The sequence below is a fragment of the Theileria annulata genome, chromosome 4 (assembly GCF_000003225.4).
Source record: "Theileria annulata chromosome 4, complete sequence, *** SEQUENCING IN PROGRESS ***".
Lineage (NCBI taxonomy): Eukaryota > Apicomplexa > Aconoidasida > Piroplasmida > Theileriidae > Theileria > Theileria annulata.
In genome coordinates this window covers 539,038-557,443 of record NC_011098.1, presented here as the reverse complement: position 1 = coordinate 557,443, position 18,406 = coordinate 539,038, and the positions used below count along the sequence as shown (strand labels likewise).

The following is an 18,406-nucleotide window of genomic DNA, read 5'->3' as shown; positions in this document are numbered from 1 at the left end:
AGAAATCTAAAACTACATTCCCTTAGTCATAACATATACTAACACATTTTAATGCATTATTTAGAGAAAAAGAAGGTTTCATGAGATTTTTGAATGTTTTAAAATGATTTGGATCAAAAGTTGTGATAACAACGGCCAAATTATTAGTAGATAATAAACTAAATTTTAGAACAAAAATGTCTAAATTATCGGTAATGATATGTAATTCTGGATTCATTTAAAGATGCGGGAAACATATCAATCTAGTGTAAAGAAAGGAAGCTGCTACGGACTTTCTTTACATAGAAAGCATGTATACAACGAAAAAATAAGACTGGGCAGACTTAGTAGAATCGCCTATATGATAATCCCATTTATTATATATATATCATTAATAAAAGGGAATTTTTTAAATTTTGCCAAAGCACATACTGAGGGAGAGGGATTAGGTAATATTAATCAGAATAACTTGATTTTAGGACTCTCAGTTAGTTTGGGAGCTTCCCCGTTGTACATTAATTACGACCTCATAGACGAGAAACCAACTAGTCTCATACAGGTAAAATGAAATATTAGTTTATTTTTCATAGCTTGATTCTACCGGACCTGAGAATTTCAAAGTTTTTGAAAGAAAAATACGAAGCAATGCATGGAGTCGAGATAATGCTAAACATTATTCTCATAAAGATCACGGTTCTGATTCGGATTCAGATTCAGACTCGGACTCGGACTCTGATTCTGATTCTGAAGATGAACGCCCTACTCATAAAAATACAAGGAAAACAAGATCTAATTCTGTTAGTAGTTTAAGCGATGAAGAAGAGGAAGAAACACATACCTTAAAGTCAAGACCAAAGTTCACAAGAGGAAGTGCTTTTAAAGTTCCTGAGCCTAAACAAGAATTTACCCCCAAACCCAAAGAGTTTAGTCCAGAAAGCAAACCAAAGGGACTATTTGGAAAGTTTAAAGGTAATTCACCAGAAGTAGGTGTAATGAATAAACCTAATAAAGAGCATGAAATGCGAAGTAACAAGGTATCCAGAGGATCTTCCACATTTGATCAAGAATTAAAATCTTCATTTAAAAGTGAATTCGAGGGTAATGATAAAGTAGGACCATCACCTACACTTAAATTTACTGATGCTGGAAAACATGTTTTTAAGAACTTTAAAGATTTGACAGCGCCGAAATATACGGTATGTTCGTTTGTTTATAATGTGTCTGTAGTTTCACCCCAATCAGGGCCACACGTTTAAAAATGTGACGATAGAAAGAGATAGTGATATTTTGGATTTGAGACAAAGAAATGGTGTTTTGAGCGCAAAGTTCAAACTTGAAACGCTAGATGAAAACTCAATAAATCTATTGGATCATCTTTCAAAGAACACAGCAAGTTGCACAGTTAAGTGGATGACACTTTCGAAACAAAAAGGTAGAGGACAAATTCACCTAGATTGTAATTTTGATGTTAAAGCAGATGGTTTTCCAGGAGATGTAATGTTTTATTTAGTTTAACAAATTTTATAGACGCCAATATCAGTTAAAATCGCCGGGTTTGACAAAGGAGTGCTAAAAAATGTCAATTTGAGTACAGATGGTATGGCTTTTCACGAACAATTCGACAACGTCTTTACATTTAAGGGTGAAGTAATGAAGTCAATTGGATTGGATCCGCTCCATGATTGCAGTATTATATCAATAAATGGTCGTAAATATAAGGATGATGCTAAAGCATTTAACTACATGCAACATTTGGTGGAAAATGGAATCAGAAATGTTGAAGTTATAGTTCGGCCATCTATTCATCTCCTAATTCACATAAAAAGACCCTTTTCTGGAATTGTTGAAAGTTATACTTATGACGGAGGATACGTGGATGTAAAATATTTTAAGAATATGCTGAAAACGAGAAAGAGGATGGAAGATTTCTGTAGCAAAGTTACAAAGGATGATTCAACTACATACTGTTTGGTAGGAATGAACGACAAGTTTATTGATCTTAGAAATTATGTATTTGATTACTTTGGTACTTATCCCAAGGAAGTCGTTATGTTTTTAACATACGTTCCATATGTTACAGTTAACTTTTATTCACTGGATAGAATTGTTGTTTCAAAAGCATTCCCAGTCAGCCAAAAACTTAAATCTATCATTAAATTTGGTAGAGAACAAGTTTATAGTTTCAACAAAAATGCAAACGTTAAAAAACCGGATTATAGAGTATATTCATATTCTATACAGGGATGTTTGGAAGAACACAAAGACCTAGAACATTTAGTGGACCATCAAAATGTAACTGTAATTCCCTCGATTCCACTATCAGAATCATGTCAAAACAGAGATGGGAAGGTGCTTAATTTGTACTATTTGAATCATAAACCCAGCATATTTAACTTTGATGCGGAGGTGTATGGTCCAGATGGTAGTTTGGCTGTTAAGTACAAAATCTCAGTGGATTATGATCCCAAAATTAAGATGTCATACATAAAGGAAGAAATATTGAACAGATTGTTGAGGGATGGACATATATTGTCTTCTGATGAATTGTTTTTCATTAGACTAAGTGATAAAAAGGGTAATAGTGTCAATGATGATATGCTTGTTAATGAAGTTATAGACGTAATGCAGGAACAAAAGACTTCAACTCTTCCATTGTTTAGGGTTGGAGTTAACCCTCAATTTGATGTAGTATATAGAGATAGGGATGGTCATTACGATAAATTCAAGGTAGAAATGGATAAAACGAACCCGACCAAGAGAGACTTTACCGATGCTGTTGATCATAAACTTCATGAAAAGCATATCCTTAGACCAGAAGAACATATTCGAAGCGTAAGAGTACATCCAAAGAATAAAAAGAATAAAATAAACTTCAATGTGGATCTTAAAAGCGATGAACATGGTCATTTTCCAGCTGGAACTAGAGCTGATCAAATTACGGCAGAAACTGATCTAAGAATGGAAATCCCAGTTGAATTTGAATACGACAATGGGAGAGTACTCAGATTCTCAGTCAACGCAGATTATGGAGCATCAGATGAAGAGATTGAAAATTTAGTCAGAAAAGCTCTCAAAAAGAAGGGATATAAAGGACATATACCAGGTCTCCACTTTGAGATCAAGAACTCGAAGAATAATGAAATGAGAGAGTTTTGGGAGGGTGGCCCTGAAGTAGATAAATTCGTACTTAATACAGGACTCGCTAGAGATGTAGAGGTTGACGGAGATGTACATGGGATGGAGTTTACAACTCACGTTAAAGTACATCCTAGAGAAAATATGGATGAATTGAGAAGAGAGGTCCTTAAAAGTGTTAGGAATAACCCCAAGATAAGAACTTGGCTTGAAGAGGATCCTTCAAGAATGGAACAAATATATACTGTTGTATCAGATTTTGGAGGAAAAATTTATGATGATGATGAACTGGGGACAAATGGATTGTATGATAGAAGTTCCAAGATAAGAATCGGTGTTTCAGATCATCCTTTTGATTTGGTTTGGAAGGATCCACTAACGGGACAAGAACTTAATTTTTGTTTATCTAAGGACGCTAACGGAAGATGTAGACCACTGCCACCTAAATTAGTCAAATTCCCTATTCAAGACTTTATAGACCATTTGTTGAAGATTTTAAAGAAAGAAGGTAAATACGAGGAACTTGTTCTAAAACGAGTTAAATCTGGTAACCCATTCACACAGGCAGTAAGACTTAAAGAAATACGCACAGTTGATGGCAATAGGCTTAATTGTTCAGAACTTCCAACTGATACAAATTTAAAACTTATAGAATATGCGTTTAACCTTCATGTGTCAGAAATAAGATCAATGGTCTTCAGTCTAATGACGAGTGACGAAAGTGAAAATTTGTCTGAACGACAAAGAAACCACGGAAGATACAAGGTGGTCATAAGTAAGGAATCAGGTGACAAAGAGTCACATCTAATTAATACCGATGATTTATCTCCTTCTCAAGTTAGGAACTTGATTTATAAAAATTTTTCTTCTGTTCCAAGCTACGATGATATTGACAACTTGAAGTTTTATGATGACCATGATCATGATGTAAGCTTTGAAGAATTTATAAAGATAAGACCAAAGCAAGATGAAACAATGAAAATTAAATTCACTATGAAGGAAGATGGTCCAAGGCCTCCCACGCCTACTTTTGAAAATGTCGTGATTCAGCCTAAGCCTGGTGAAACGATTAGGGAATATTTCCTCAGGGCCGTGGAAGAACCTATAGATTTTGGTCTTTCTCCAATGCATTCCTACACTGTAGTTGGATTTGACGAAAATGATAAACCTGTTCATTTCAACGAAATGTTGGATGTCCCAATAAAGGACCTGAAAAATGTAAAGAAGATTCAATTCGTGAAGCAGGCAGCAGTCAGGCCTGACGGAGAAATTAATGTTAATTACGGTGAAGTTCCTCCAAATAATACACCAAATGTAGTTACTGTTGAATTTGATAATAAAAATGAACCTGTACCTAATCTTAATTCTAAAATTAGGAACTTTTTAATTCAAGTACCACCAGAACAAATGGGTCATGTAAGAATCGAAGTTGACGGAAAGGAGTTAAGATGTTCTTTAGAGACACTTCGTGACGCTTATATGATCAAAAATTTAACGGTTGAGAAACTGTTTGCTCTTTGCCAAGGTCTTGACAAGCAAAAAGAATTTTCGCACGTTAAAATGAACTTTAAAGCAACACCTGAAGAAATGAAGAAAAGTGAAACATACAATTTATTAAATGGACTCGGATCACCATCAGGTTCACCTATCGCAAAATTTACACTATATAAAGGACAAATGGACTTGGGTTTGAGCACCCTTGTCAAGATAAACGTAGGGACACTTAACTCTCCCGTAGCTGAGTTCTATTCAAAGATTGTTCAAATGTTTGGAGACTCGGTTGATGGTGTTAAGGACATATCTATCTCACTCTTCAAAAACGGAAGAATGTATCCCTGTAATAATACAAAGGTCTTGAAAAGGTTGAAGGATTTTGGCAAGACTACTTTGTCCAAAGTGTTTGAAATTTGTAATCTTCCAGCAGTTATTCCCGAAAATGGGTCTTACTTTCACTTTCATGTAAGTATAGATTTGAATGTTGGTCCAAAAACTGGATATGATTCTTCAATGGGATCCACAATCCCTATGGATATATATTTTGATGAAGAAGATCGCATGACTAATGTACATTATGATGAAAATCTTTACCCAGATATCGCAAACTATATAAGTGATAACGAAGATATTGATTCATCTCAACCTAGTAAATACAAAATTACCATAAAGGGGGAGGAGCCTTCCCACAACTTTGTAACTAAAACCTATACAATGGAAGAGATGCCTCATAACTTAACCCTTCACGCATTGTTCCCTGATACTAAAGTTGATAATCTTAATATCACTATTGAATCAAAAGATGGCCCTAATTCAGGGGGTTGGAGATCTGAAACAGTTCACCCAGTGAATGACTTTAAAACAAACTTTGACGCACTTAAGAGACAAATTGTCCTTAACCTAAAGACTATGCATGGTAATAATCTTGATGCAGTTAACAGTTACGTTGTGAAGGTTGGGATAAATGGTGTTAAGCATCAATGTCATATTGAGAGCCTGTCTAAGCTTGTTAAAATGTCGTTGAAAGATTTCCTGAAGAACTGCGTTAACATTGAAGAGGTGAACAATAATCCATCAATGTCATTTGGAGTTAACTATGAGCCGACAATTCATGGTGATTTAATTTTCAACCTCAAAGTTGTTTGTGGAGACAAAACTATATTTTCAGCCCAAGGTCTTGGGCCAACTGACGGTGTTCCAGGAGAAATGCTTGAACAAATTAAATCTAAATATGGGAAGTCTCTTGACTCTGTACAATGGGGGGCATACATCAACAAGGTTCAGGGTGATTGCCATTTCACTGGGTTGTTGGACCTAATTAATATGAGGTCTGTTCTAAACATGTGTGGAGTTGAAGATAAAAGTTTGAGGGTTTATAATTTGGTTTTTTACGACATGAATTTCGAGACTTTCAAAATATACAATAGCAGTTATAGGTCGCCTGAAAATGGAAAGGCTTCTGAATTTCCAGATGTGCAAAAAGTTACACAGACTGTTAACCAGTTGAAATCCCCAGTTAGAATTAGTATGCCGTACAGTTATACTGGCCCAGATATCAAAGTTGATGGAGCCGAAACTCTAAATGACTTTGTTAGGGAAATAGTAGTCAATGAAGATGAATTTAATCCTGGAAACCCATTCAAGGTAAACGTACACACTAATTATGGTGTGTTCGGAATTGACGAACTTCCAAAAGGAGTATCTAACCATCCATCCAGAGATCTGGGTGGAACCTACTCCTTTATTATTGAAGATGACCCTGATGGTAATGATCCTGGAACTGCACTAAATTTACACTTCCCTGATTCAAAACAAAATTTGGGTGACTTTTTGGAAGATCTTCTTAGCAATCCATCGAATGGTAATAAAAAGTTCTATTTCTCAAGTAAGAATACGTTCATACCTTGTTACAAAGTACCTGAGGAAATGTTACATCATCCTATAGATGAACTCAAAAAGAAAGGTTTCTTCCTCACTGTTGTTAACGGTTCAAAAACCCCTGAAAAGGTCCGCAAACTCTCAGTTAATATCCTTTCTAAAGACGGAACTTCAGCAACTGATGAGATTAGTGATTTGCAACAGCCTTTAACTAATTTGTTTGCAAAGATTTCAAAGAACCAGGGTACTTTGGACAAAATGCTAGGTGGGAAGTTCAAGGTAATTATTGACGGTTTTGAAAGGGACTGTAATCTTGAGAATTTGGGGACTTCTCAGAATGGAATGACTTTAGAAAGTCTTCTGGAGGTGTGTGGAGTTAATGACTTGGATCACGTCCATGTTTTGACTTTATTCTTTGAAACACCGATATCGCAAGATAAAAATTACGAAAATCTTATGTTTGACGTTGATATTAACGAAAAACCTCAGGGATCGAAGAAAGTTGACTATGGTTCCACATTCACAGTGGGAAAAGATGTTGAAGATTTTTTGAAAGGCAAAAAGGATGCTCATGTTTATTTGGATGTCAAGGGTAAAGATAACTTTAAAGATTTTGTAGAAATTGATAGTCTTAAGTTCCTGCATCTTTTGCAAGGCCATCCTGAGGTTGTGGATATGCTTTTGAGACTGGGGATCCCTCAGACTCACCTGGGTAGTTTGGATGCTCTTCATCTCATAGTTTCAAATCTGACACAATCATTAAAGGGTCACCAGACTTATAATATTGATATGGGAGAAGACTCTCCATATGAAGTAAACAAACCTGTGTCTGCTTATCAAGATTTGGTCCAGCTTAGAAACAGGCTGGATGAAAATCCTTTGTTGAGAATTAAGGGTATTTTCACTCTTGCTGACGGAAGCAAGCAGGAGTTTGACATTCGTGGACGGGAATTTATACATGCCGTTGACGGAAATCTTACCTTCAGGGAAGTTGCTCTAAGAGCCCTGAGTTCTGATGATGCAAATAAAGTTATTCATGTAAATTTCAGTTCATACGAATCTGATGAAGAGCAATCGTCTCCCCTCTCAAACAGAAGAAGGATTTTCAAAAAAACTAAGAATTCCCCCAGGACCAGTAACTTAGGAGTTCCTCCTCTTAGTTCTCTGAGTTCGAGTAGGAGCTCAGGTTCTGAATCTGAATCCTTAAAAAGATCCAAAGAACCAGTTAAATCTGAAACCCCAACTCCATACCCACCAACTAAATCAGAAGTCCCTGTTGGTATCTCTTCTGAGAATGAAATTAATAAACACAATCCACTTGAATCAGGTAATGAAACAACTAATACAAGTCTAAAAGCTGTATATGGATCTGGACGTGAATCAGGTAATGAGACAAGTAGGACAAATACAAATGCAAGAGGGAAATCTGAATCTGAATCGGGTAATGAAACAACTAGGACGAATGCAGGTGTAAAGACTAAATCGGGATCTGAATCCGAATCAGGCAACGAGACAACAAGGACAAGTCTAAAAGCTGTACATGGTTCCGAGCGTGAATCAGGTAACGAAACAACTAGGACGAATGCAGGTGTAAAGACTAAATCGGGATCTGAATCCGAATCAGGCAACGAGACAACAAGGACAAGTCTAAAAGCTGTACATGGTTCCGAGCGTGAATCAGGTAACGAAACAACAAATACAACTGTAAAGGCTAAATTGGGATCAGAATCTGAATCAGGTAACGAAACAACAAATGCAGGGGTAAAGGGTAACTCTGGATCTGGATCTGAATCTGAATCAGGTAATAAACAACTAGAGCAAATGAAAGCATCACTTCAGTGAAAAAGTCGAATAAAAGTTTAAGAAGCAATGAATCAATGAGTTCAGTTGATTTGTTCAATAAAGTAATACGTAATCCTGAAAAAAAGGTATTGGTAAAGGTTAAAACTACAACCGGTCGTACATATGATTTAATTGTAAAGGGAACCATTATAAGAAAGGGAATACAAAGTGGCAGCGACATGAGGAAGTTACTTGAGAAATATCTAATGAGTGAAGATGTAGATGACGTTAATGAAATTGAAATCTCTGAAAAGGTTGGATCAACCTTTACGGTACCTCTGAAGAAGCATGTTAAAGTCACTTTGCCAATAATGGCATCCGATGAGCCTATAGAATGTGATATTCAGGACTTCAAAAACCCTTGGAATCCACCAGAAAAGGAATGGAAGAATTTCACTGTAAGGTCTGCACTAGAGGCATATGCTACAGCGAACAACATTACCAAAAAACCAAAGGCGGTATATCTTCTTAACAAGGAAGACCACAACAACTTATCGGCTGAGATAATATTCGATGAGGAAAACCCCGAAGATGATAAAAAACTTGATCGCAGAGTTGGAGATGATATAAGCAAGGGGAGAACGTTCTTTATTAGGTACAAAGACACTGGAGAACTAGCAGAATAAATACTTAGATCTTAAAATTCCAATCTAATAAAAAATAATACATAATAACCATAGAATAGGTGTGTAAATTTTATTATATAATAGTTTAATTAATGATTAATGATAGTAAATTGTTAATGTGTAACCATATAAATATATATGGATTATAAAGAAAGTTCTAGGGAATACTATGTTATATATAATAATTAAGGAAAGAATCCCCTACTTGAATAAGTTGGGAAATGAATAAAAAATCTCTTGTAATTATAATCTAAATTTTCCTGTTAAGAGTATTTAACAAATATTATTTAATTTTTCAATGTTTTATAAGGAATTTTTAAGATGGTTAGGGCATTAGTTGAAGAAAAAATCAGATCTGCACTTTCACCAACAATTCTCAAACTAGTGGACAAATCAGGAGGATGTGGAGCAGCTTTTGATGCTGTAATAGTTTCTAGTTTATTTGAGGGTAAAAGCCTATTGGATCGACATAGGTTGGTGAACTCAGCCTTATCAGAGGAAATGGAAAAAATCCACGCATTCAGCATGAAATGTCACACCCCTAAAGAATGGGAAGAAAAAAACAAAAATGATTGATTGGAAGAGGCTAGAAATCTTCTAAAGTTAGTGATTCTTGCCTTCCAACCTCTATTGGCAATCACCACTTAAATTGTGTAACATAATCGTATTTCTTAAAACTTCTCTCTTTAGACAGAGATATTCCGGTTTAATTTCTTAAATAATTTTTATATAATAGTATTTAAGGTTTTTTTGTTCAAAAATCAAGAAAATTGAAGAACAATCAGTCGGGAGAAGGTGATTCCATATACTTGAGGAAATTTCTGATTAAAATGATAGAATGCCAGACTCATTGTTATTTTTAAATTTTGTGAATAAAATGATTTGAAGTATTAGAATTTAATAAACTACTTGTATCAAATGTTGCACGTTGTGTGCATCATGTGTGTGACACTCGATAACATTCCCATTTATTGAGTCTGTGAACATAAGGAAATTAACTTGTAAAATATACCAAATTTTGAGAAGAATCATTTGATGCGAATTTTATTCTATAATTATATGTAAACTATTTAAACTACAGGTGAGTGATATAGTATTTCTAATTATATTTAATTAAATGCCTACAAAACCTTCTCATTCTGTTAAGTTTGACTATTTAAAATTTTTTATGCTATTCACTTTGATTTTGTACTTTGAAAGTCTATTTTCATCTTACACATTTTTAGATTCATGAGAATCGAAAGGAGAACCAAGTGAACCTACTCGCCTGTTGAGGGTGTAAATTGATTTTAAGATATTTTACCTCTTTTTTTAAAATGGATAATTATAAGGGACAGTTTAGATGGGAAAATGTTAAAACATACTTTACGGACCCAACCCTGTTAACCCTGGAAGTGTTGTTCATTGTCTTGACACTAAGTAATGTTTATGTGGTACACACTTTGTTTGTAACAGTGCTCCCGGCTCCTTTATTTGTGACATGGTGGCAACTGGCCCAAGGATTATGGACCGCCTGGGTCCTTGGTGACTTTGGAACCTCATACCCCAAACTGGCATATTTCCCACCGGTTACAATAGATTCGAAACTTCTGAAGGAACTGTTCATTCCTACAGTCTCTTACGTTGCGATGCTATCATCAGCGAATGTCCTCCTTTCAAAGGCTCCCAGCACTGCAGCATTCCCCATTCTCGCTTCAGGAGCAGTTGCAGCTCACCACGCCGCTCGCTTCGTTGCTTGCGGAGAGGAGTACATGCCACTGAGGTGGAAGGCAGTTGGATTTCTACTAATGGCGTTTGTTCTGGGAGCTACAGATTCTAAGGTTGCACCAGGAAACGTTGTTACTGTAGCCTGCCTTTACGCACTTTTGGCTGCAGTTTTTAGGGCCGGGTGTATGGAAAGAGCTCTGCACGTCGTAAACGGTAAGGGAAACGCTTTACACAACCATCAACACCTAATTGGGACTCTTTTGCTTCCTTTAGCTATAGTTTTTAGTGGAGAGTTGACTGTTTTGATTCGGGATTTGCCATTTGACCCATTCTCTACCAGGACATGGCAGGTTTGGGGATGTTTCGTCACCGTGGGGGCTCTCCCTTTCTTGAAAAATGTAGTTTCAAACAGATTAATAAGACAAACCGGCCAGGCTCCATGGAGGTGCCTTGAACTTCTATCAGTTGCACTCCTGTTTGTTATTGGTTCAGCTCAACTCTCACCTTCATGGCGCTCTGTGCTTTCCACAGGATTTGTGCTCGCTGGAAGATTTCTTGGAGCTATGGACGTGGTAAAGAACTTGAATCCGGATTCAGAACCCACTGAAATGTACAACCAGGCCTCAAAACCATTCCTAGTGGAGGAACACTCAAGCACACATGAACTTGCATAAATATACTATAACATCGTAGCTTTATTTATATGTGGTATAGTATACTATGGTATAGATATACATATGTGGAAGTTTGTTAGTTTAATAAAGTGGTATATAAAGTCTATAGTACATTATGTGTGAATTTTGGTTTGAAGATGAGCGTGTGTGTCCTTGGGAATTATGCTGAGCTCAGCCTCAAGAGATATATCAGGAAATAGTTCTTTGAGAGGCTGCTGAGAGCTGTTCTGGGCAAACTCGTCCCTGAGTCTGCAATGACGGAGCCAGGACCTGAGATAATCGGCAGGTAAAAGAGTGCTTCTCATGTGGTCCACAAAGGATTCTGACCAGTTAATCTCATTAAGCTGCCTCTTATTCTCGGTTTGTTCAGTCGAAACTACTTCTAGAGAACATTCGACCATCCTGTTAAGGTCACTGAGTGCAGATTCTAGCTTCTCGTAACATTGAGCCTCCACATTTTGGCAGTTTTCAGAAACTTTATTTTTGACCTCGTCAACCTTATTGAGAATCTCCAATAGCTGATTCTTCCTCTCCCTCAAAGAGACGTCGGTGGTTGAATTCAGGTTTTGAACCACAGCCTCATAGGCTGTTGAAATTGGAATGAAAGAAGTGGAACCCTCTGAAATAGAATTTTAAGTAAATATATGAGTTAAATGAGGTGGTACCTAGTTCGTGGATGTGATTAACTGTGCAAAGCTGACATATCGGAGTCTCGCATACAGTGCAGTAAAGATGATATGACTTTGTTTGGTGAATTTTGCACTTGGTGTAAGGCCTTGGCATCTGAGAATTTATTTAATGATAAAAAAGTACCTCGCTCAAGGGGACCCTAATGTGCCTTGAAACAACCTTATTATTGGAGTGAAGACGAACATCACACTTGGTACAGATCCTAAAAGATATGAAATTTAATAAAACGTGCCTTGCGCTATCTGATGGGCAGTATATTGTTGACACATCACTCTGACAGTTGTCGCAGAGAGGAAGGGCAAAAGACTCATCTGCGCTAGGGTCAAACTCAAATTGGATGAGATATCTCGGTAAAATCTAAAAACTCAGTTAGTAGGTCAAGAATGTGAGATTTAACCCCAATAACATTTTTTTAATACCTGTGATGAGTCATAAATTATGTAATTATGCTTGAAGGTGTTTTGTGGTAAAACGCCCTTGGATTGAACCTCTTCAGAAACATCCAGGGCACCATTTTCGATCTCATTTGATCCGGCAAAGACTGTTAAAGAATCGAGCCTCAAATTTTCTGAATTTGTCAGAAAGTAAGAGTCGTATTCTACGGGCATAGATACTCTGGAAGTTTGAGCCTCAACTACGCCAGGAACCTCCAAAGATTTACCTACCCCTTAAAAATTGTTAAGAAAAGAAACTAACCGACATCGCAGACGAAATACTCGAACACCCTCTTCTCACCGTAAATTGAAGAGGAAACTTCGGGAGGGGTTTTAGAAGGTAATGGGTTGCCGTTTGGATCAAGGGCGCCTGTTTAAATTAGGTTTAAATAAACAAACAAACATGTTTCATTGTCCAAAAGAGTTTTGCCTTTAGAATCAGTGCTTAATAAAGGGAATCCAGAGAGACTAAAGATAAAATTATTGATGAAAAATACCTCAAGTTCCCGAAAGTTACCAGAAACCCAGGAGCGCCGATATCGAAGCCCCGGGTACACACATCCTGAACTGAATTTGACCGATCTAAAGATTCTGTATCAACGAATGCCTCAAGAACCAGCATATTCTAAAACGTTTATAATGACGTAAAGATCTATGAATAGAAGAATATTATCTGACATATTCGGTACACATTAGGCTATGAATTTAAAATAAATACCTTGCTGCGACGGTTAAACATAGATAATGATTCCGGCCGGATGATATTCCAGGCCTGGAGTAATCTAACCCTAGATGAGCGGCATCGGAGCTGAAGGGCAAACTCTATCGAGTCCCACTCATCACTGTCTCTAATTACAACATTTTCCATTGATTTTTAAATTAAAATTAAAAATATGACTAATTATAATCTTATCATTTTAAAACTCCTAAAAAATAGCTAAATGTGTATGTTCATAAATACCAACTGGGGAACAGTCAGAGCAAATTATTTTTAATTTTCTATCGCATATTATTATGTAGTAATTAATAGTTTTTTTATAAATGTAGAATAATTTTGTAACATATTTAGTTTATTTTTTATAGTTTTTCTTTTAACCTTTTCGTATATTTGTATTTTCGAAGGATGATATGATATTTTAATATTTAATTTCTTTAGATTTTAATATTCGTTCTTCTATCACTCAGAAAATGACTAGGCATAGTAAAAACAATACTGCTGGCTCTATTTTTACCTACCATGAGCGGAAGAAGGTCAAAGGTATGTACTCAGTATATAATCCCTTTCAGACTTTAACACACTAAAACAGAGGCTTGGAGCTCCTTCAATGAGAAAGTTCGAGCAGTGTTGGCTCTGTTTATCAACCGCAGTGAAGCCAGTGACCACACCTTTAGGGTATATTTACTGCAAGGAGTGTATTTTGATGTCACTGTCAAAGCAGATGGAAAATAACAAGAGATTACTAGCTCAATGGGAATCTGAAATGAAGATGTGGCAGAAAAGGGAGGATGAAATGAAGGAACAGGAAGATCTTGAGAAAAAGCGTAAATTGGTTATTGATAATTTGTACTCTTTGAACTCAGTTAAAAAGCCTAACACAAATGTTGAAACTAAGAAGAATGTTTTTAAAGAGGATTTAGACTATAGACAAGGAGCCAATTTTTGGGGCGTAGAATCCTCATCTAAACCAAGATCAAACGAGAGCAAGTCAGAATATCAACCTCCTCCAAAACCTAAAAATGTGTTATCTTGTCCATTATCAGGAAGGCCCTTAAAAGTTAAAGACTTGGTTGAATTGCATCCAGATACAGGATCTACATCAGATTCACCTTCATCTGAAGTTGTTTGGTTGTGTTCTGTCTCTAAAAAACCCATTCTTCATAACCAAGCCTACGCATATAAAAAAAATGGTAAAATAGTTATGAAACAGTACGTCGGAGCAACAGATAACCCCCAGGATAGAGAGTCTTTCATAACCTTAATCCCAGCCGGGACAGCATTTTCCTCACATAACAATGTAGAGGCCAAGAAATGCAGACCATGTATGCAATAAGTTTCCATTTCAGTTTTAATTTGGGATAAAATAATTTTCCAGTAGACATCCGGGCCGATATTGAGATTTTGTCAGGTTCAAATTTTTTTAAAATGTAAGAAATTTTAATATTATAAATGGTTATAGAATGGGAAAGGAAAGAATAAAGTAATTTAAAAATAAAAAGATGAATCTCATGTAAAATTTTAAATAACTATTATGGTAGGTAAACTATGAATAAATGGAATGAGAATAAGGAAAATTTTCGAAAAAAATAATGTAGTTTCTGAATATTGTCTCTTAAAAAAGGAATTCAGAGGTTTGGGAAAGGAATTTGGAGTATGGAGTGTGGAAGGCATTAAATGATGAAGAGAATTTTAAGAAAATAGGAATAGGGAGTAGGCAACGTAGCAATAATTTTTTGGCCAAAAAGAATTGTGCAAAATGTTGTGCCAAAGTCTTTAAACAAGTTCAAATAAAATGTCTTGAATCACCCCAACTTAGAAGCTTGGGCAAAAGAACAAGTTTCCATTAAGTTAATACAATTTAAACAAAAATCTTATATATATTATTGTATACTTTATATGTGTATCATAAATTAATTTTTATTGATATGATAAATCACCAAAATTTTATGGAAACTACATCATCATATTGGTCTGCCCTTATCAATATAAATTTCAACTATTATTAAACACACTTTTTGTTTATTTCAATGTCACAATTCCTCTGTTATTCTAACTCATCCTGGTAACAATTTTTTATCATTCTGATACCCGTTTTATTATTTTGGATTTTTTTTATTATTCCTTGTAAAATAATCGGTGGAGGATTTTTCTAAAGCATTCTACGACTCCGTTGGATTCTCTGAGGCACAATTCTGACTCTTCATTGAATCTAAGTCATTCTTCTTCATGACAGAAGGACTGAGTTTTTGGTTTGATGACAAGTTGTAATTTTTTTAATTTGAATTTCAGACATTGACTTGACATACATTTTGGATGTATTTTAATTTTTGATTGATATGCCTGCTACGAGGTTGTTTAAAAAAGAGTCCGGATATGAATCGATCGACCCTTCTGGCTGTGAAAATAAAAATGAATCCGATTTCGAAGCCAAACAAACCCTGACAACCGATTCCACTGAGAATCAAAACCAAACACTCCCTCAAACAGACACCCCTCAACAGGATCTGTTACCTACCACTCCTCAACCAAATGATCTACAGACAAACGAACCTCAGACAGATGAAGTAGAGCCAAAACAGAATACACAGATAAAAAGAGATGCGCATCAAATGCCATTTGAAGGATTACATCAAATGCCAATGCAGGGGCCATTTAACCCCCAGATTAACCATTCACTCAACATTAACCAGACCCAACAACCAATGATGCCTCACTCGAACATTCCCATGCCTCACATGGTTCACCCAGGTTTCCCAGTCATGGGATTTCCTGTTTTCCCGCCCATGATGAATCAACCTACGGTGAACCAGGGAAATATGAACATGAGCGAATTCGCTTATGTACCACCTCCGATGAGATTCCCTGGGAAAGAAATGGGATCTGTGGATCATATGACACCGCAAGCAGTTTTGGGACGTCTGAGTGGTCACCCTCTGCTACCAATGACCTCATTTGGGCACCAACAAACGGGAGCCCAGACCACAAATTATAACCAATTCTTCGACTTCAAGGACGAGACCGAATATAATTTGGCATTTTTGGATCACTCAGGAGGAGTGGTGTACGACAACGGCTCGTACTCGCACGGTGGAAGATGGCTTACATTTTGGGAATACAAGGGAAGGATTTGGAGAAAGTCATTTCCAGTATCGCTGTTTGGGAGCGAAGGCGCAAAGGAGTTGGCGGAGACGTTTTGGGTGAGTAAGATGAGGGCGATTCAACTATTTAACCGTAATAAGCAGGACAAGATTCTGAGGATGGAAAAGAGAGCAGAAACCAGAGGAAGAAAGAAAAAAATCCTGACCAATTTGGAAACTCCAGTACCACATTTGAGTTTGGACCCGACCCTTGCAGCCCAGTTCATTCTTCAAGACCAAAACAAAAAGGAGTCAAAGGATGCTCCGCAACCTAAAACCCTCAAGGACTCCCCGAAGGAGGAGACGAGTGATTTTAAGCCGAGGGAAAGGGAAGCTCGAACTGACAATAGAGATCTTGAGGGTTTGGAGTGGGATTCTGAAAGCAGCTCTTGGTGTTTTGATAAGGTTGAAAATGACACTATAGTAAAGTTCAAATTCAAATGTGATAATAAGGAGGAGGGTTTGAAGGAGATTCGAGCACTCAGGGAGGATTATGAATACGAACTTTTGGAGGAATATACAAAACCAGTTTCGAAGGGTGTTTTCTATGATAAAGTTCGCATGAACTGGAGAGTCCTAATCTCAAGCCCACCCCGTGGAATCAAAAAGTATAAACTCTTTAGTGTCACTAAACTCGGATACAAACTGGCTAAAGAGGCCGCAATGTCATACAGGGAAAACCTAGACTCCTTGGGAGGTGAGGAACCCGATGGTTCCTCTGATCCTGTTCCTCCTGAGGACCTTTCTGATGATCCTTTGGTACATCACTTTTACACTGTTCTAAGTTCTATCGCCGTTAGAGAAGTCAAGGACGGCTTATCCTAATTTAAACTTCCACATTTTAATTTATTTCCTGTTGTTACATAATTATGAATTTTCAATTAGTTTGTTCCCAGTAACACACCTATCCAATTGATTCTATAATAATATTACACAAATAAATATTTTTATATAATGTATATTAATATATTCAAGAAGTTTGAGGCGAAGAATCACTGGATTTTCTAACAAGGGCTCAGGAAGGCTGACGCACTTTCATGCATTCGCTGGATTCCCTGTGTACCTTAGTGAAATTGGAAAGAAACCCGTTTGGGGATCTAAACACGGCTTTTGAGATTTAAAAGGCGGTTTCTCCTGAAATAGCTGGGTTTTCACGTTTTTAACTTTCAAATGACTGGATTTATTCAATATCTGGACGAGACCTGCAATTACAACCCAAACCCCTTCGTAAGTCTTTGATAAATTCTCAAAATTAGCTAATTCAGTTGGTAACTCCCAATAAGAATGATTTATCTAAGGAAAAGGTTTGTTATACCCCGGAACTTGGCGAAGTTGCACACTTGAGTCCGAAGTCTCTAAAACAGCCTGAAGCGAGGGTCAAATTTCCCGATTCTGAGGTTCCTAGGTACCACAATAAGCTTTTTAAGAACCCTGAAGGCCTCAAGGAGCGATGTGTGTTTGAGAGGCTAACTGACCACAGGTTCTTCACTGGGAGTCACAGGGAAAGGTTTGACGAGAACGGCCGAGGCAGAGGTCTTGCTGGACGTGAGAATTTGTACTTTTTTGACGGGAACACTGAGTCCTACAGCCGTGTTCATGAGGTTTATTCTTCGGTTTTACCCCGCCAGAGGCGTCCTATGGTTCCTCCCAACACTCTTGGGGTTAAAAAATTTGGTGTTCAAATCGAGCCTCCAAAGCTCGTTTGGCTTTATCGCAACGGTGACAAACACCATGACGGTGTTTCCTTCTATATCAGACCCTATATAAGGACCATGAAGACTCTGCTAATTGAAATTGGAAAAGTTTCTTCCTACTAATTACTTATATGTTGATAGAAAATACTTATTTTGAATTTTTGTAGGAACTAACTCTTATAGCTGGTCCTGTTCGTAAGATTTATGACCAGAATTTGAGGCCTGTCACTCAGTTGGATGATTTTGTTGATGGCGCCAAATACCTCTGTACTTCAGGTTGTTTTTGAATTATCTAATTTGTACAGGTGAGCCCCCGGCCTCTCCCGAGAAACTGGAAAAATTCATGAGCGAGTGGGTGATTCAGAAACTTTTCTAATTTCTTACTAATACATATTATA

General features: G+C 36.8%; 7 protein-coding genes across 7 annotated transcripts, besides 8 other annotated features; 6 read left to right on the top strand and 1 right to left on the bottom strand.

Moving 5' to 3' along the window:
• Positions 1-223: 223 nt before the first annotated feature.
• Positions 224-295: a sequence feature (Signal anchor predicted for TA07585 by SignalP 2.0 HMM (Signal peptide probability 0.000, signal anchor probability 0.747) with cleavage site probability 0.000 between residues 24 and 25).
• TA07585 (uncharacterized protein) lies at positions 224-8,954 on the top strand (the record flags this gene model as incomplete). Its single annotated transcript, XM_947851.1, has 5 exons — positions 224-538; positions 570-1,175; positions 1,207-1,473; positions 1,507-8,287; positions 8,326-8,954. The coding sequence occupies 5 exons, from the start codon at positions 224-226 to the stop codon at positions 8,952-8,954; spliced, it is 8,598 nt and encodes a 2,865-aa protein (XP_952944.1).
• Positions 323-376: a sequence feature (1 probable transmembrane helix predicted for TA07585 by TMHMM2.0 at aa 34-51).
• Positions 8,955-9,275: 321 nt separating the features above from the next.
• On the top strand, positions 9,276-9,530 carry TA07580 (uncharacterized protein; the record flags this gene model as incomplete). The annotated part of the gene is made up of 1 exon (XM_947850.1): positions 9,276-9,530. One exon carries the CDS (start codon positions 9,276-9,278, stop codon positions 9,528-9,530), a length of 255 nt encoding a protein of 84 aa, XP_952943.1.
• Positions 9,531-10,270: 740 nt separating this feature from the next.
• On the top strand, positions 10,271-11,335 carry TA07575 (uncharacterized protein; the record flags this gene model as incomplete). Its single annotated transcript, XM_947849.1, has 1 exon — positions 10,271-11,335. One exon carries the CDS (start codon positions 10,271-10,273, stop codon positions 11,333-11,335), a length of 1,065 nt encoding a protein of 354 aa, XP_952942.1.
• Positions 10,379-10,447: a sequence feature (6 probable transmembrane helices predicted for TA07575 by TMHMM2.0 at aa 37-59, 119-141, 148-165, 169-191, 212-234 and 244-266).
• Positions 10,625-10,693: a sequence feature (6 probable transmembrane helices predicted for TA07575 by TMHMM2.0 at aa 37-59, 119-141, 148-165, 169-191, 212-234 and 244-266).
• Positions 10,712-10,765: a sequence feature (6 probable transmembrane helices predicted for TA07575 by TMHMM2.0 at aa 37-59, 119-141, 148-165, 169-191, 212-234 and 244-266).
• Positions 10,775-10,843: a sequence feature (6 probable transmembrane helices predicted for TA07575 by TMHMM2.0 at aa 37-59, 119-141, 148-165, 169-191, 212-234 and 244-266).
• Positions 10,904-10,972: a sequence feature (6 probable transmembrane helices predicted for TA07575 by TMHMM2.0 at aa 37-59, 119-141, 148-165, 169-191, 212-234 and 244-266).
• Positions 11,000-11,068: a sequence feature (6 probable transmembrane helices predicted for TA07575 by TMHMM2.0 at aa 37-59, 119-141, 148-165, 169-191, 212-234 and 244-266).
• Positions 11,336-11,448: 113 nt separating the features above from the next.
• TA07570 (uncharacterized protein) lies at positions 11,449-13,327 on the bottom strand (the record flags this gene model as incomplete). The annotated part of the gene is made up of 8 exons (XM_947848.1): positions 11,449-11,954; positions 12,001-12,118; positions 12,149-12,382; positions 12,445-12,692; positions 12,722-12,829; positions 12,863-12,927; positions 12,957-13,084; positions 13,178-13,327. The coding sequence occupies 8 exons, from the start codon at positions 13,325-13,327 to the stop codon at positions 11,449-11,451; spliced, it is 1,557 nt and encodes a 518-aa protein (XP_952941.1).
• Positions 13,328-13,647: 320 nt separating this feature from the next.
• Positions 13,648-14,510, top strand: TA07555 (uncharacterized protein; the record flags this gene model as incomplete). Its single annotated transcript, XM_947847.1, has 2 exons — positions 13,648-13,717; positions 13,747-14,510. 2 exons carry the CDS (start codon positions 13,648-13,650, stop codon positions 14,508-14,510), a joined length of 834 nt encoding a protein of 277 aa, XP_952940.1.
• Positions 14,511-15,513: 1,003 nt separating this feature from the next.
• On the top strand, positions 15,514-17,139 carry TA07550 (uncharacterized protein; the record flags this gene model as incomplete). Its single annotated transcript, XM_947846.1, has 1 exon — positions 15,514-17,139. One exon carries the CDS (start codon positions 15,514-15,516, stop codon positions 17,137-17,139), a length of 1,626 nt encoding a protein of 541 aa, XP_952939.1.
• Positions 17,140-17,484: 345 nt separating this feature from the next.
• On the top strand, positions 17,485-18,384 carry TA07545 (uncharacterized protein; the record flags this gene model as incomplete). The annotated part of the gene is made up of 4 exons (XM_947845.1): positions 17,485-17,541; positions 17,580-18,116; positions 18,176-18,284; positions 18,314-18,384. 4 exons carry the CDS (start codon positions 17,485-17,487, stop codon positions 18,382-18,384), a joined length of 774 nt encoding a protein of 257 aa, XP_952938.1.
• Positions 18,385-18,406: the final 22 nt, after the last annotated feature.